Source organism: Dreissena polymorpha, chromosome 8 (assembly GCF_020536995.1).
Source record: "Dreissena polymorpha isolate Duluth1 chromosome 8, UMN_Dpol_1.0, whole genome shotgun sequence".
Classification (NCBI taxonomy): domain Eukaryota; kingdom Metazoa; phylum Mollusca; class Bivalvia; order Myida; family Dreissenidae; genus Dreissena; species Dreissena polymorpha.
In genome coordinates this window covers 65,565,188-65,584,178 of record NC_068362.1, presented here as the reverse complement: position 1 = coordinate 65,584,178, position 18,991 = coordinate 65,565,188, and the positions used below count along the sequence as shown (strand labels likewise).

Here is an 18,991-nt window from a genome sequence, read left to right as displayed (position 1 = left end):
GATCAATGTACCGATGAAGTTTATGATCCTAGGCATAACGTTCTGGAGTTATCATCCAGAAACCATTTTACTATTTCAGGTCACTGTGACCTTGACCTTTGACCGAGTGACCTGAAAAACAATAGGGTCATCTTCAAGTCAAGATCAATGTACCTATGTATTTTCATGATCCTAGGCCATAATCGTTATTATGTTTAGCATCTGGAAACCATTTTACTATTTCGGGTCACCGTGACCTTGACCTTGACCTAGTGACCTGAAACAATAGGGGTCATCTGCGAGTCATGATTCAATGTTACCTATGAAGTTTCATGATCCTAGGCCTAAGCGTTCTTGAGTTATCATCTAAACATTTATACTATTTTCGGGTCCTCGTGACCTTGACCTTTGACCTAGTGACCTGAAAATCAATAGGGCTTATCAGTCAGCGAGTCATGATCAATGTATCTATAAAGTTTCATGATCCTAGGCATAAGCGTTCTTGAGTTATCATCCGGAAACCATTTTACTGCTTTGGGTCACCGTGACCTTGACCTTTGACCTAGTGACCTGAAACGCAATAGGGATCATCTGCCAGACCTGATCAATGTATCTATGAAGTTTCATGATCCTAGGCTTAAGCGTTCTTGAGTTATCATCCAGAAACCATTTTACTATTTAGGGTATCGTGACCTTGAACTTTGACCTAGTGACCTGAAAATCAATATGGGTCATCTGCGAGTCATGATCAATGTACCTATGAAGTTTCATGATCCTTGGCATTAGCTCTCTTGAGTTATCATCCGGAAACCATCTGGTGGACGGACGGACCGACATTAGCAAAACAATATACCCCCTCTTCTTCGAAAGGGGGGGGGGCATAATGAGAAAACTGCCCCCCCCCTCCCAGAAGCCATGTTATTCAACTGACCGGAACCATTTTTGAACTCAACTCTCGTATCAAGGAAAAAAATGGAAAATTGGGCCAAAAATGTGACTTCTACTGTGTTCACATGTTTTCACTTTACACATATAGAGAAAAATGCCCCGCCCACTGGCGGCCATGTTTTTTCACCGATTCCGACCATTTTCAACTCATCCGAGATATCAATAAAACCAATGTTTCGACCATTTTTCATGATGATTGGGCAAAAATTGTGTTTTCTTGAGTGTTAACAAGGTTCTCTATAGCCAAATAGGGAAAACTGCCACTATATACATATAGAGAAAAATGCCCCGCCCACTGGCGGCCATGTTTTTCACCGATCTTGACCTTTTTCGTACTCGTCCGAGACATCAATTGAACCAATGTTTTGACCAACTTTCATGATGATTGGGCAAACATTGTGACTTCTAGAGTGTTTACAAGGTTTCTCTATAGCCAAATAAGGAAAACTGCCCTGCCCACTGGCGGCCATGTTTTCAACGGATCGGAACCACTTTTGAACTCAACCAAGATTTTATTAAGACAAACATTTTGACAAAGTTACATGAAGATTGGGCATGAAATGTGACTTCAACAGTGTTCACAAGTTTTTTTGTTTTTTTTTACCTAGTGACCTAGTTTTTGACCCGGCACAACCCAGTTTCGAACTCGGCCAAGATTTCATTGGGACAAAGCTTCTGACCAAGTTTCATGAAGATGGGACAAGAAATGTGGCCTCTAGAGTGTTTACGAGCAAATGTTTACGGACTGACGGACGGACATACGACGGACAAAGACCGGTCAGAAAAGCTCACCTGAGCAATCAGGTGAGCTAAAAAGCAGGCGATCAGTTTCCAAAGAAATTTTATTTAAATGATGCATGATGTAAACACCACCATGTCATACCTGGTAAGTTAGATGGCCCTTAGCCTGTGGAATAACCTTTCCAAACAAAAACAAAGTGAATATGGCTTTATGCAACCAGAATAAAACCAGAACAGCCTGCAGTAACACACAGTCTGTTCAGGTATTATGCTGTTTGCTGCTCATCAGTATCTTAGGTTTGGAAATGAAGCCTCTAAAACTTGAATCTAGTAAGAAAGGTCTTAAACCCTTTCAGTGTGGGAACCGAATTTTTAAAGGCCTTTGCAAACATTTTGGATCCAGATGAGACGCCACAGAACGTGGAGTCTCATCAGGATCCAAACTGTTTGCTATTCTGAAAGTATTCTTTGAAAAAAAATCGAACAAAATGCTAATTTTAGAAATTCAGCAGAAGACATTTTTAGCAGACGACAATTTCCCAGCATGCATAGGGTTAATATTATTTGATTCAATATATAATAATTATGTCTTACAAACACTTTCATATCTAAGTGGTCAAGAGGTAAAACATGCAAACAAGAGTTATTCTCACCGGTGGTTTTGACTCTGTGTGCCAAGAGCTCTTTTGAAATGTCATCCAACGAAACGCCAGGCTGGTCAAATATGGTGCTGGTAACCTAGGAAACACAAACAAACAAATTGTTAAAATCATTTAATAAATATGTTGGTGTTTAAGGTTGGCATGAAGGCAGGTGAGACTACTCTAAACTTGCATGAGTTGAAACAGTAGATTGGTAAATAAATTCTCTATCATGATATCAGCAAATTTATAAACAGGAATTTATTAATTTTAATTTTTGGAGTAGCCCCGAATTTTCCCACTTTATTTAGACTTATGTAAATCTGAACCAAAAAATGTTTTCAATAAGTTTGCTATAGCACATCTTCAAAAATTGTAACAAATAATGGTAATACTAAATGATAAAATACTGAAAGTATAACATTTTCAGATTTGTTTGTGTGCCAGGGTAAGTGGGATCCATTTTGTTTAATTTATAAAGAAAGACATCATGGTTATTGTTTTGTTTTCATACATGTAGGTAAAGCAGTGCATTCACCATTCGTATTAGTATAAATTCTTGAAAACGACATCTTAACAATACCTTATCCATTTATGTTTCATGAATAAAATGAAAACTAGGGTCATAAGTCTGGCCATGATGCATAAAACAAACTGAATGATGATTAAAATATACTAGCACATGCTTTTTAACAAAATTGAAATGACATTATAGCACCCAAGTTCCAGTCAGTTTTTGTCATTTAGCTATTTTCCATTCACATGTACTCATAATTACAGTAAAATTACTTTACTTCTCTATGGTTTTCTTATCATTTTCTTCGAGCTAATCTCCACTGACCCAATGTTTTTCAATTCACCGAAAACTACTTTATTAAGAGCAACTGTGTCTTTCGAAGCATCTGAGTATTTTTTCTCAGTTACTTTAATGATAGATCTTTGTCTTCAATCTTATTACCAGCATACATTCAATAAGAACTTTAACCCTTTCCCACTCAGAAGCAAAGTGAAAATGGCTATGTGCTAACAGCATAAAAACCAACCAAAACAGCCTGCGAGTAACTCGCAAGCCTGCGAGTAACTCGCGGTCTGTTCTGTTTTTATACTGTTTGCTAACCATCAGTATCCAAGGGTTGGAAATGATGCCTTTAAGACTTTAATCTAGTAAGAAAGGTCTATAAACAAGACTATTAGCAAGCAAAATACGTCCCCTACCGGCTCCACCATTGTCAGAAATTCAACCATTGTCAGATTTATTTTGCTATTTGTTGCCATAGCAACCAAATTTTTTGACGTAGGAACAAAATGAAATGACGTGCATATTGTCCATATTGCCATCTATCCATGTTTCAAGTTTCATGAAAAAATATGAAGAACGTTTTAAGTTATCGCAGGATCCAGAAAACCACCATTTTCAGCAGTATTTCTGTCTATTTGTTGCCATAGCAACCATAATTTTTGACGTAGGAACAAAATGAAATGATGTGCATAATGTCCATATTGCCATCTATCCATGTTTCATGTTTCATGAAAAAAAATGAAGAACTTTTTAAGTTATTGAGGATCCAGAAAAGTGTGACAAACAGACTCACAGACGCACAGAGCGCAAACCATAGTGTCCTCCGGTGAAACCGGTAGGGGACAATAAATTTAACTTTCTAAGGGACCAAAACAGCATCAAAATACCTATGTAAGTGGTAAAGGGTTAAGAAAGGGTACATAACTCTTCTATGTCAATAAGGCATTTTATCATCAACCCAGGTTTGATTTCAAAAACATACACAGTGTTATGGCGGAAAGTGTTCAAAACACATGGGTTGCTACGTGCACACATCACTACAGACTCTGTATTCATGGACGGCACATTCAGTGTTATTTGGATGCATACATACTTTGCTAGTCTCTGTGTTAAGTGACGACATTGACACTCGATGATCTCTCCCCTCAGCCAATGTCAAATCATAAACCCTCTGAAAGGCAAACCATGTCCGCATGATGGAAAACACAAAAAGCAAATTCAAAAACAACTCACACCTTTGCAGGGCATGTGCGTAAAGTGTCATCCAGATTAGCATGTGCAGTCCTCACAGACTAATATTGGATGCTTAAATTTCCACCTTAACTGGATTTTTGCTAAGAAGAGACTTCCCTTGACGAAAAATTCCATAAAAGTGGAAAGTGTGATCCCCGATTAGCCTGTGCACATTGCACAGGCTATTCTGGGACAACACTTTAGGCAAATGCATTAAGCCCAGTTTCAAAGAGGGTGGCTCATATATACATGGATCAAATGCCCCCCCCCCCCCTTGATTAACAACATTGATAACAAGAAACTTGAATAATTATTAAGATGTTTCCCCATATACAACATCATTTGAGTCAAATATATCATGGTAGGCAGTGAACCCTTTCCCCCATAAGAGCAAAGTGAAAATGGCTTTTTCAACCAGCATAAAACCAGAAAAGCCTGAAAGTAACTCGCATTTACGGTTTTATGCTGTTTGCTTCTCATCAGTAACTTTGGGTTGGAAATGAAGCAATTAAAACTTGAATTTAGTAAGAAAGGTATTTTATTAAATGTAACTTTCTAAGAGACTACAAATGGGGATCTAATCTGTGATCCTCAGATTTGTAGTCAAACGCTCTACCATATTTAGCTAGCATAAAGACACGGGGATATCCTTAGCAAAGTAGCACATTGGTGCAATGTGCCAGCACCACTGTGCTAATTGAAAATGTGTTTAGCCATGAAAGCAAGGTCTTTAATTTGTAATTAACATGTTTGTAAAACATTCATGCACTGTTTGTCTGACCCGATCGAGTGTGGCTTGGTTATCGAATTCAAAAGTGTATTTTCAAAATACTTTCTAAAGCAGTGTTTTTTAATTTTTCCGTTGCCCCTCAGTTTTCCTTGTAAACATTCAACAACATTTTCCTGCAAAGGTTTTGATGAATCAAAAAGCAAAACTTGCCATGAAAAAGCCGGAAAACAATGAAGTAATGATGGTCAAAATGATATAAACAAAACTAAATAGACAGAAACAAATGACTATTATGACATGGAGGAGCATATTTTTATTTTCAGGACTTCAAATAATCATTTTTCAGTGAATAAATTCTTGAGTATTGATGGCTATGAATTTCACTGCAAGGGTTTAAAGGTTTAAGTGGTTTAAACATTAATGTACATCTGGACTAAAATCACTACATGTTGTATTCATTTTCAATTTATAAATGATATGAATGCAAACATTATTTTGATTTTAACCAGGCTTGAAAATACATTATGCTATATCAATAAATTATGATCTACAATTAACAGTTTTGAATAAGCTAACTTATGTTGTTATTTATTTAAATTAAAAACATTTTTTGGGGGGCACTATGTCGATATTATGATATTATGTTAGAATATATAAAATCTTGATGTTAATGTTATACAACATCAATATCTCGTACATCAACATCAACCAGTTAAATTAATGCCACAACAAATACTTCATGTAATTTAACAAAGCAACAGAAAATGGGTATTTTTGTGTGAGTTAAATAAACATGTATTTTCACAGGCTATCAGCCTACACTACAGTTTTACGCTCACATCACTCAAGTGACCAGCCCGTTTCGCTACCTCAAAGGTTAAAATTTAACCTTTTTTACCTGCATGACAACAACATTATACAGCATGAGGAACTCGTGTCATTACTATTATAACCACATACAAGCCAGATTTATGCAGTTTTCTTTGCACATGCTGATTGGACTTTAAGGGGTCCAAGGGACAACTCTTTTTCTATTTCTTTCTATTTATAATACAAAGAAAATGTACTGAATTAGTGATAAATTTAATATCAAGGCGTGAATGAAAGAGTGACAACTCACATAATCTAGATCTAGTGGTCCCCCGTACATTCCCGAAACAGGCAGGGTTGCTGCCCTTGGCGAAAGTCCATATCCAGGCTTAGGTGCTGAAAATGCAATAGCGATTCAACAATTTATCGAGAATGCATTAAAAATGTATTGACTTTCTCCTGCCCCAACTCCACTTAATTTCCATAAACTTATTTAATGACAATGACATAATTTCTTTCTGGGATAAGTTTTATTAAAGATAGTACTACATATAGCTTTAACATAAACAAATTCCAGGAAGAAAATATTGCTTTTTCCATCATTCAAGACTTTTTCAGTAATTTTATCATTGACTTAATATGTGTATTTTTTTCATGACCCAGCTATCTTTTAAACGGCCTGATTATTTACCGGAGTGAAAACTTATAAAAAACAATTGTCATTTTGAAAAAACCTAATTCAGCGGTCACTAAAAAGCCTGTTTAAAATCTAAGATATCAAAGGACCCTGGACTCTAATTCTTTCTCTCCAACTGTACCTGGGAAGTTGCCGACTATGGATATCGTGCGGTATCCCCTGATATCACTATCATCCCAGGACCGCCGTGAACGATCTATGATACGGGAGGGTGCTGAAACATGTCAACTAGAAATAGAGCAGGGATTCCATATTTTAAAATACAATTATCTTAAATAATTGTGTGCCTATTTTAAATAGTTTTGTACCAATAAAATTATTTAAAACGCATTTGCGTTGCTTGGCAAAAATTGTTAACCCAAATTTTAATCAAATATATTCCAAAGTTCTCACAATAAATATGGTATTTTCATGGTTAAAATTGGTCAAAACATGTAACAAACAAAAGCTGTCACCATAGGATGACTTATGCCCCCTATAAACGCTTGGTATGAGTTATGAGCTTTTTTCGAAACCTAATCACAGATTACGAAACCTAAACGCGGACCCTAAGTTCAAGGTCAAGGTCACAGGGGGTCAAAATTTGTGTGCGTATGGAAAGGCCTTGTCCATATACACATGCATGCCAAATATGAAATTGCGATCTGAAGCGACATAGAAGTTATAAGCATTTTTCGAAATTTAAACGCAAAGTGTGATGGACAGACAGACGGACAGTCTGATCACTATATGCCCTCCTTCGGGGGGCATAAAAATGTCTTAGAATATCAAAATAAATCAGAAAGCCACATACACTAGAGAGTGGACACCATGCTTAATCCTTGAAATGCACTAAGTAACCCTGTAACCTAGTCTTTGACCCGGCATGACCAATATTCGAACTTGACCTAGATATTGTCTTGATACAACTTCTGACCAAGTTTGGTAAAGATCAGATGAAAACTACTTCAACTAGAGCTTTGTCACAGACGTGACGAATACCCCCACATGCCGCATTGACACAGAATATATTGCATGTTGTCTTCACAAAAAACAGCGGATACCATGCTCAATTTTTAAAATGCACTAAGTGACCCCGTGACCTAGTTTTTGACCCGGCATGACCCATGTTCAAACTTGACCTACACATCATCTAGATACAACTTCTGACCAAGTGTGGTGAAGATCGGATGTAAACTACTTGAATTAGAGAACGGACACCATGCGCAATCTTTAAAACGCACTAAGTGACCCCGTGACCTAGTTTTTAACCGGGCATGACCCATATTCGAACTTGACCTAGACATCATCTAGATACAACATCTGACCAAATTTGGTGAAGATCGGATGAAAACTACTTGAATTAGAGAGCGGACACTTAATACGGACCGACCGACAGACAGACCGACAAGCTCACTCCTATATACCCCCTTAAACTTCGTTTGTGGGGGTATAATTAGAGAGCGGACACCATGCTAAATCCTTAAAATGCACTAAGTGACCCTGTGACCTAGTTTTTGACCCGGCATGACCCATATTCGAACTTGACCTAGATATTGTCTAGATACAACTTCTGACCACGTTTGGTAAAGATCGGATGAAAACTTTTTGACTTAGAGAGCGGACACGAAAAGTGTGACAGACTGACAGACAGACAGACTGACGGACAGTGCGAAAACTATATACCCCCTATTCTTCGAAAGGGGGCATAAAAATTCTGTAACTAGCAACTCTTTATCTGGAAACACACATAACCATCAGAACTTGCAAATGACAACATCTTACATGCAAACATTGGGGACAGATATCGGGTCTGGTACTTGGGCTCATATTTTGCGTTAGGCACCCGTGACGCCTTCCAAGGGTCCAGTAGTTTCAGGGGCGCCTTTTTGGCGACCTCCAGCTCGTTGTAGATGACCTTGCCGATGCCAGATTCATCCTTGAACTTGCGCAGTTCTTCAATTTCTCGTTTTATTTTTGGGTCCTCAAAGACAGCCTCATCTTCGTCTACATCCTCCTCCCCACGGCTCTTACGTCTTTGCCGTACTGGAAACAAGAGTTTAATAGAGATAATATCGTCTTTGCATCCATGGAAACACAGATTTTCATAGAAAAATATTGTCTTTGCATCAATGGAAACAAGAGTTTATAGAGAAAAAAACGCATTTTGCCGCACTCATGAGCTCACACATAAGAGACCACAAACATATGCCCAGCAATGAGAGCACAGCAATACCAGAGCTTCTCTATAGAATATGACATCACAGTCATGGCAATGTGCAACATTTGCTGCACTGAATTTCCTACAAAAAGCATGCAGCCCCTCAAATGTGACATGACATAAAAAGATTCACCAACTGCCTAATTTTCAATCTAATCTAAGGATCTGATAAAGCTTCGCTGGATAGGCATCTGCAAATAATCTCTGCAGTTCTGTTTTGTATTAACTCATATTTGCAGATAGCCAGACATAACAAGGGAATTTATTTAGATCTATCTTTGAATAGCTTAAATTGGCTGTAAAATACTTAAGTAAAACAAGTATTGTTGAAAACGATGGATGCTCCCCTTGTTTGACCTTGAAAAAATCTATAATCAGCCTTGGTGACCTTGACCCCCAGTGACCTCAAACCTCATCAAAAGGTAGAGGTCCATGAAAGGTAACTTCGTGCCAAATATGTAAGAGATCTGTAAAATATTGAAAGAAGTTATGGCCCGGACAAGCTCATTTATGGCCATTTTTGACCTTTGAACTCAAAGTGTACATTGACCTTTGAGATATCGACGTAATTCTTTCGCGCGACACACCGTCCAATGATGGTGAATAAATGTGCCAAATGATTTTAAAATCTCACAATGAACAACATAGTTATGGCCCAGACAAGCTTCGGGACAGACCAACAGACTGACCGACCGACAGACAGACCGACCGACAAAGTGACTCCTATATAGCCCCCATTACCAATGGTAATAGGGGTATAATGATTTTATATTAGTATCTTAATCTTTAAAGTCTGTTTAACATACTGGATGCAATAAATTATTGTTGTGTACATTTAAACTGCATATTTTGAATTTTGATTACAACTAAAAGGTTTTTTATTTGTTTATGATCTACATTATAGAGGTTCTTTTTACCGGTACATTATCTTATTATCACTCACTACCTTCATTAAAATACATGTTCACTCTATTCCTTCCCCTTTCACTGGTCGCAAACATTACAACATCAACACCGTATATCTTTTTAAAGATAGCCTAAGGGTACCAATTCTCGGACGATATTTTGCCGATTTTATTTAATTTGTCAAACTGTTTCAAGTTTTTAAAAATAATTTAAGCTCATATTTCAGGTAAAAGACTACTCGTTCTGAAACTATAAAATGTAAAAAAAACAAGCGTTAAAAACTCGACCTTACCGTTGGTCAAATGAAGTTGGTTCTGTTTACATTTTGCAACCGATTTGGAACCAATTATCGAACGTTCACTCAAGCAAGCCATCAGGCATTTGCAATACACACATAAACTGGTAAAATTAAATTATTTACATTGCAACTGACGTTGATAATCATTACTAATATATTTTGTTCATTTAATCAAAAGATTAATACTAAATGATACTTTGGACAAACATTTTCCTTTTTTGACTTCAATAACGACTGCTTGTAGAGCACAGATTGAGTATTTATTTGATTTTTTCGTGGCATTTGTCTAAAAGAAAGACAAGAGGGCCAAGATGGCCATAGTTCGCTTACCTGAGAAGAGTGTGTTCATTGAATTTTTACCAAATGTATTGGGCTGTTTGTAAAACATGCATGCCTGCATATGGGCTGTCAGTTGTAATGGCAGCCATTGTGTGAATATGAATATATTAGTCATTGTGACTTTGACTTTTGACCTTGGTTTCTTGAGTTGTAATCTGGACACCATTTTACAGTGTTGAGTCATTGTTATTAAGACGTTTGACCTAGTGACTTGAACATCATGTTGGTCATCTGCCAGTCATGATCAATGTAACTATGAAGATTATGAATCTAGGCGTAAGCATTGTCAGTAAATATCAAGAAACAATTTTATTGTTTTGAGTCACTGTGATGTTGATCTTTGATGTAGTGATTTGAAATTCAAAAGGGGTATTTTTTAAATAATGATCAATGTACCTATGAAGTCTTTATCCTAGGTGAAAGTGTTTTTGGGTTATCTTTTGAAAACCAATTTTTGTATTTTGAATCACTGTGACTGTCACATTTGACCTCGTGACGAGAAGATCATAGGGGTCATTGGTGAGTCATGATCAATGTAGCCAACAGTTAGCAATTTACATTCCAAACCTAAATTTGGTACATGTAGCTGTATATTTAAGAACCCTTTATCAGCAGTAGCATATATCCATTGTGAATGTCTTCTTTAAACACAGCCTGTTGACCAGAGCTCACACACCAACAAATTACAGCAAAATGTTATTCCTGATCCCATACATTAACTTCATAAACAATCAATGTGTGTATCCTTCAGCATGACTCATTCCTTCCTCTCTCTCATAATCAATGTTAGGCATCAATGAGTTAATATCAAATTGAGTTGTGTGTGTTTGCTCTTGTGTACTTGTAGATTTTAGAGCACATATGAACTGTAGTGTCCTAGTCTGATAACAAAATAATAATTGTATAGTGTTTTCATAGTTGACATGTTAAGATTTTAAATTACAAAACAAACAAATGAATTACATTCCATCTTGCATTGTTTCAAGGTCAGCCCACTGTTAGTCTGTCTGGAAGTTGTCAATTTAGTGCTTTGTGTTAATTACCAAAACAAAAAAAAACTTTAAACCACAAACATCTTTAAAAAAGATGCCATGATTATAATGCACACATGTCAGATGAATAAAAAAGTTATAAGATGTTCAAAACATCTACATGATAAATTCCATTTTTGATTGATTTAATAAGAAAATTCTATCAACTTGAACATTATATTGTTTCATGATTCTAGGCGTAAGCTTTCTTGAGTTATCATCCAAAAACTATTTTACTGTGTCAAGTAACAGTGACCTTGACCTAGTGACCTGAAAGTCAATACGGGTCATCTGCAAGTCATGATCAATGTACCTATGAAGTTTCATGATCCTAGGCATAGGCCTTCTTGAGTTATCATCTGGAAACCATTTTTCTAAGTTGAAACACCGTGACCTTGACCTTTGACCTAGTGACCTGAAAATCAATAGGGGTCATCTGCAAGTAATGATCAATGTACCTATGAAAGTTCATGATCCCAAGCATAAGCGCTCTTGAGTTATCATCCGGAAACCATTTTACTATTTCGGGTCACCTTGACCTTGACCTTTTACCTAGTGACCTGAAAATCGATAGGGGTCATCTGCAAGTCATGAACAATGTACCTATGAACTTTCATGATCTTAGGCATAAGCGTTCTTGAGCTTTCATCCGGAAACCATTTTACTGTTTCTGGTCACCGTGACCTTGACCTTTGATCTAGTGACCTGAAAATCAACAGGGGTCATCTGTGAGTCAAGGTCAATGTACCTATGAAGTTTCATCATCCTAGGCATAAGCGTTCTTGAGTAAAACAATTTACTATTTCGGGTCACCTCCATGTACCTATGAAGTTTCATGATCCTAGGCGAAAGCACTCTTGAGTTATCATCCGGAAACCATTTTTCTAAGTTGATTCAACGTGACCTTGACCTTTGACCTAGTGACCTGAAAATCAATAGGGGTCATCTGCAAGTAATGATCAATGCACCTATGAAAGTTCATGATCCTAAGCATAAGCGTTCTTGAGTTATCATCTGGAAACCATTATACTATTTCGGGTCACCTTGACCTTGACCTTTGACTTAGTGACCTGAAAATCAATAGGGGTCATTTGCATGTCATGATCAATGAACCTATGAACTTTCATGATCTTAGGCATAAGCGTTCTTGAGCTTTCATCCGGAAACCATTTTACTGTTTCGGGTCACCGTGACCTTGACCTATGATCTAGTGACCTGAAAATCAATAGGGGTCATCTGTGAGTCACGATCAATGTACCTATGAAGTTTCATGATCCTAGGCATAAGCGTTCTTGAGTTATCATCCAGAAACCATTTTACTATTTCGGGTCACCGTGACCTTGACCTTTGATCTAGTGACCTCAAAATCAGTAGGGGTCATCTGCGAGTCATGATCAATGTACCTATGAAGTTTCATGATCCTAGGTGTAAGTGTTCTTGAGTCATCATCCTGAAACCATTTTACTATTTCGGGTCACCGTGACCTTGACCTTTGACCAAGTGACCACAAAATCAATAGGGGTCATCTGCGAGTCATGATCATTGTACCTATGAAGTTTCATGATCCTAACCTAAGTGTTCTTGACTTATCATTCGAAAACCATCTGGTGGACAGACATACGGACTGACATGGGCAAAACAATATATCCCCTCTTCTTCCAAGGGGTGCATAAAAATGTGACTCCCATAGTGTTCGATCACAAGGTTTGACCGAAACCATTTTTGAAATAACTGTTGTATCAAAGAAACAAATGTTCTGACCAAATTTCATGAAAATTGGGCCAAAAATGTGACTTCTAGAGTGTTTACAAGGTTTCTCTATAGCCAAATAGGGAAAACTGCCACTAATAAATATGAAGAAAAATGCCCCGCCCACTGGCGGCCATGTTTTTTCACTGATCTGGACCATTTTCGAACTCGTCCGAGATATTAATAAAACCAATGTTTTGACCAACTTTCTAGAGTGTTTACAAGGTTTCTCTATAGCCAAATAGGGAAAACTGCCACTATATACATATAGAGAAAAATGCCCCGCCCACTGGCGGCCATGTTTTTTCACCGATCTCGACAATTTTCAAACCCCTCCGAGATATCAATTAAATCAATGTTTTGACCACCTTTCATGATGATTGGGCAAAAATTGTGACTTCTAGAGTGTTTACAAGGTTTCTCTATAGCCAAATAAGGAAAACTGCCCCGCCCACTGGCGGCCATGTTTTTCAACAGACCGGAACCACTTTTGAACTCAATCAAGATATCATTAAGACAAACATTTTGACAAAGTTACATGAAGATTAAACATAAAATGGGACTTCTACAGTGTTTACAAGGTTTTTTTTTTTTTGACCTAGTGACCTAGTTTTTGACCCGGCACAACCTAGTTTCGAACTTGGCCGAGATTTTATTGGGGCAAAGCATCTGACCAAGTTTCATGAAGATGGGACAAGAAATGTGGCCTGTAGAGTGTTTACGAGCAAATGTTAACGGACGGACAGACAGACAAAGACCGGTCAGATAAGCTCACCTGTCAATCAGGTGAGCTAAAAAAGAAAATCTAATAGATGTATTATATTTATGAGTAAAATGATTCTCAATAAATGTGGTTAAATGTTACCGAGTTACGAGTTGGCTTCAGTACGAATTGACCATAAAACAACTTAGTTGTTTGCAACCTAATCCATTAAAATAAAAATAGAAAACAGGGCAAGGTCAAGAATGAAATCGCTTATTTTGACAGTTGTAAAAAAGTGAAAGGTAGTAAAAAGCCTTAAAGGTGAATGAAAACATCGCTCAAATTGTTAGAATCTTATAAAACAAAACATTTTGATGACTTATAATGATCTAAATGAATAAACCACACATTTACCTGGTCAAATATTAAAATTTTACTTGGTTCAATGAATCTTCGTCTGCAGTTGCGTTTAAGAAGAAGAGGCTGCCAAGTTGGAAGATTGCAAATAGAATGTATTCATATTGGACTTACTTAAAATAGGACCCGTTTTCAAATTCAACGATTCCACTGTGAGTAAATTTTATAATTATAAAAATCGTTCGAGAATTGGTTCCGTTCGAGAATTGGTACCCTGAGGCTATTTCTTGTTTATGTGTATATGATCTACATTATTGAGGTACTGTTTTCATTTATTTATTTATTAAATGGAGTGCATTTGCTACTTGTGCAACAGCTGCATGCTATGGCAGAACAGGTTTGCATTTTCCAATAAATTGATTTGTTTAGGCTACAACATCATCAAACATTATCCAATGTAAGTTCTTTGAGCTTTACCGTAACACAGTAATGCAATACTGATCTTCAAATGAAGGCCAAAAAATTAACAAAGTGAATTCTATTGGTTGTAATCATTTTTAGTTGGTTGCGTTAGCAAATCAGTATGTGCTTAGCTACGCTAAGGACTGTAACTCACTATGCTAGGAACGATTACCACTGCCTGTCTGCACTGCATAAGACAAATGCTTAGGAGCGTCTGCTATACTACTGCAGTGGGTGTATTTACCAGCTTGTAAGTCGACATTGGCAAGTCTAGTGTTTATCATTGAAATCTGTACATATTGGCTGCTTTCAGGTAAAACGGGGCTTGATGCATGTCAAATAAGATTAGCCTGTGCAAACTGATTAGCCTGTGCAATGCACACAAGCTAATCAAGGACGACAACAGTGAACAACTTCAGTGCCTTCGGCGCTTTGATTTAACAGTATACTGTAGAACATGTTGAAATAATTATTCCATTCATTCATCATAACACAGAAATGTAACAGATGCAGTTTCCCAGATCAACCCGCCCTGTCGCATACATTGAACATGCCATTGATCCTTTGTAGCTGTTCAAGCAGAAGCTTCACTTACTACAGCTATTCAAGTTGGAGGCTTGCAAGCAGTTCCAGATGTTTATTGACAAAACAATATCCCATATTGAAAGGATGTTAATCAACCGAAAGATGGAAACCATTTATCACAATAATTTTTTTCACTGTTAGTCATAACATTCTACAAGATTAGACGTTTTTGGAAAGAATCCATTGATGAATAGCTTACTTGCTTATTTCTGAATCACAATTTTGTCTTGAACATTTTCTTTCTAAAACATTTCTTGGCCCTTATCCATATCATGGCTGAAAATAGTATTGTGATTAAATGGCTTATTTCCATTTAATATTTTGTATCAGTCAATTATATTTAGTTGATTTTTTTTTTACAATAGCATGATCTGACAAATAGTTTTGCAACTTAACATGATAAATATATTTAAACAAGAGGTCCATGATGGCCCTGAATTGTTCACCTGAGTTTTAAGTTATCCAATTATCAAAACAGGACCAAGTGACCTGGTTTTTGGACACACATGACTTGGCCTAGGTATCGCCAAAACTATAATTTCATTAAGATTGAGTAAAAAATGTGGCCTCTATAGTAGTCACATTTTTTTTGTAAAATGTAAACCAATGACCTAGTTTTTTGGACACACATGACCCAATTTCAACTTGGTATTGTCAATATTAACATTTTGACCAAGAATGCATTAGCTTTGTTAAAGGACCCGTGATAGACCAGGAATAAGATCTCAAAGACACCTAGCAAGCATGATTACCAGAAGTCCAAAACAGTTTTTTTTACCACACATGACCAAGTTTCAAACTCAGTCAAGATATCAAAAGGCTAATGTTCAGACCAAGATTCATGAAGATTGGACTTAAATGTGACTTCTAGAGCTTTGACAAAACTTTACTGTCACCATACAAGAAAAAGTGGCTAAACCCCTGGCGGCCATGTTTTTCAACGAACTAAAACCATTTTCTCTTCGACTGAGCAAATAAGTTTAACACATTTTCTAATCGTTTTACAAAGATTGGACTACAAATGTGACTTCTAAAGTGTTCACAAAGTTTCACTATAGCTATTTAAGGAAAACTGCCACCTCCCCTGGCCACAATATTATTTGACAAACCAGTAGCATTTTTGAACTCAACTGAGCCATCATTGGAAAAAATGCTCTGAACAAGTTCCATGAAGATACGACAATAAATTACTTCTGTAGTGTTCAAAAACTTTATCTTTAATTTGATCTAGTGACCTAATTTTGATCACACATGACCTTATTTGGAACTCAGCCAAGATATAATTTGGTCAATCCTCTGCCAAACCTTTCATGAAGATGGAGAATAAATAAGGCCTACTGAGCATTCACAGGGTAAATGTTGACGACGCACAAACAATGACAGACAAAAGGCAGTCACAAAAGCTCATCATGAGCTTGTTTTACTCAGGTGAGCTTAAAACGGTCTGATCAGAATTGCAAATTCATTTTTACAGTACAAACTGGTCATTGTGCAACACTAGTTTCAGTCTCTGTCACTCGTTAAATCCAAGCATCTTTATGGTACTTACATATTTCTGGTAAGATGGCTGCTGGTGAGGGGGGAGCCGGCCAGTCGTCCCGATCAATCTTCGCAATCTCCCGAGGGGGCGGAGGTTTCCCGGCGGGAAATGTACTCATTCTTACTGCCTCTAGGTTCCGCCGGATTCCCTTCAAGCTTCCAGTTCTTGTTTCCGAATCAGCTGGAGTTGTTCCAGTTCCCTCGGGGATTGGGCCAGGCGAAGAGCTCCGGCGTACTTTTGTTACAGGTTTGCCTTGTGCTGAAAGGGTGAAAGCAATTCAACAATTGTGCGATGAATTTATGGTGTTAATTTTTTAAGCAGTGTTTTTATTTGTATTTTTTGGAAACATGAACATCATGCAATAAAGCTGTCTGTGAATAAAGTGGGATCCTTTTGTCACTTTATAATTATTATTATGGTAATAATTATAGATTTTTTAATTTTAATATTAGGTGTGATTCTTTGGGGAAAACTTTTTTTTGTTGTCTTTGCAAGACTCCATGATAAACTTTTATTGCTATCTAATTGGGGATCAAATGACACCATGATTCATGATAAATGGTAATTTCTTCATCTTTGTTATCAACTACTTGCTTATGTGCAGTAACTTTGAGATAAAAATATACTATAAGACTTGTAAATGCTCTTCATGTAACTGCAGTATCCATAAAAGGTCCCCTCCCACCAAATTCATATTTGTTTACAAAAAGTGTCATTCTATATTGAAAACAATATTTACATTCATCATTCTATGACCAACAACAGCAAACAACATCCTAACATGCTCGGGCATTTGTTGTTGTTATTCTATCCCCAATCAACAAAGTTAATTATTTTGGTAGAAGGAAGCTTACGTCATTCGAATCAGTTTAAAATGGTCATCAGTTCTTGTGAAAGTAGATGTTTTTGTTAATTTTACTTTAAATTATTTCGTTGTTATTAAATACATTCATTTATATTCAACTTTGAAAATACTTGATGCAAAAAAACACGTAACTTTTATCTTTGGCTGGCACAAAATAACAGTACTTATCTGAAGGCATCATTTGAGTCTTATCACACGCTATTGCATTTATAGAAACTGTATGATTTACTATTACCAAAGCATTATTTTACTGATTTTAGTGCCTTTTTTTGTATTTGGTCAATTAGATGAATATGTGCATTCTGCAAATTAAAAAAGAGTATTTGTTGACTAGGTCTTTAATTACGACATCATATTTAAATCACAAATGAACAATTCGCATCCCCCAAACCTCTGCTTAGCTTACCTAATGTCATCATGCCGCCTGAAAAGGAACCAAAGAAGAAAAATTAAACAAAAGTAATATAAGTAAATGAAAGAAACCTTGTGTTAATTGCACACAAGAAAAATATAAGTGAAATCAAACTGTGAAAAGAGTTTAAAAAATACTAATTACTATAATTGAAAACTGTAATGATGCATATTTAAAGAAAAAAATCTTTGCTGTAGCCAAGAAACCGTCTTTCTATTGAACTGTATTAATTTTAACTTTCATTAATACTTTTATTTCAAACTATTTACCAAGGCTCATAACACAGTAAACAAAATCCTGATTATTTACATGATTATCATCATTACTTTTATTAGCGTTATTATTACTATTATTATTATAATTATCATTATTATGTTTTGACTGATATATGTTTTATATTCACATACACAATTTATTGGCCAGCATCTTTCAAATTCACCATGATTGGAAAAATATATATTAAATATATTTGACTGAAAGAAAATCACAAACGCACACACATTAAAACAAGAAAACATATATGAATCATAGACAACACTAAGCAACACAAACACAATAAAGAAGAAATCTTAATCAAATAGAGATAAAATTATACTTTTTAAAATGTACCTTCAGCCAAAGGAAAGGTAACAAGAGAGCTGGAATTGTGTTCACAAAACAATTCTGTGACTAAAGAAAAGGCAAAAAATTCATTAAGATAAACCTTTCAAGAATTCCATTAATTTTGATGCAAACTTTTTAAATTGCCTACATATTTCTGTACTTGGCTGCAGACAGACAGTCTTCCATGGTGATCTCTTTACTTCGAATGGGGGGGGGGGGGGGGGTCGGCAAAAAAATGCTTCCCTTATATATGCATCCCAAAGATTTCAGAAACCTCTCTGAAATTCTCATTTTCTTAATATTTTGTTTTGCCTTTCTTGTGAAAAATTATCAAGCATTATGTGACAATAATTAATTGAAATA

General features: G+C 36.4%; 2 protein-coding genes across 11 annotated transcripts in view; one reads left to right on the top strand and one right to left on the bottom strand.

The window, feature by feature from the left end:
- Positions 1–18,991, top strand: part of LOC127842801 (ubiquitin carboxyl-terminal hydrolase 15-like) — a 240,426-nt gene that overhangs the window by 80,682 nt on the left and 140,753 nt on the right. The gene's annotated exons all lie outside the window — the stretch shown is intronic.
- The window catches only part of LOC127842799 (uncharacterized), a 290,851-nt gene that overhangs the window by 189,450 nt on the left and 82,410 nt on the right, over positions 1–18,991 (bottom strand). For 5 of the 9 annotated variants that reach the window (XM_052372512.1, XM_052372517.1, XM_052372518.1 and 2 more), the window contains 3 exons: positions 18,020–18,037; positions 16,758–17,006; positions 8,343–8,603 (listed from right to left, as the gene is read on the bottom strand). In XM_052372512.1, the coding sequence (XP_052228472.1) occupies positions 8,343–8,603; positions 16,758–17,006; positions 18,020–18,037 (528 nt within the window). Of the gene's footprint in view, positions 1–4,201; positions 4,280–6,191; positions 6,278–6,699; positions 6,793–8,342; positions 8,604–16,757; positions 17,007–18,019; positions 18,038–18,991 lie in introns of all 9 variants that reach the window. The other 4 variants (XM_052372516.1, XM_052372515.1, XM_052372513.1 and 1 more) reach the window with 4 other exon arrangements.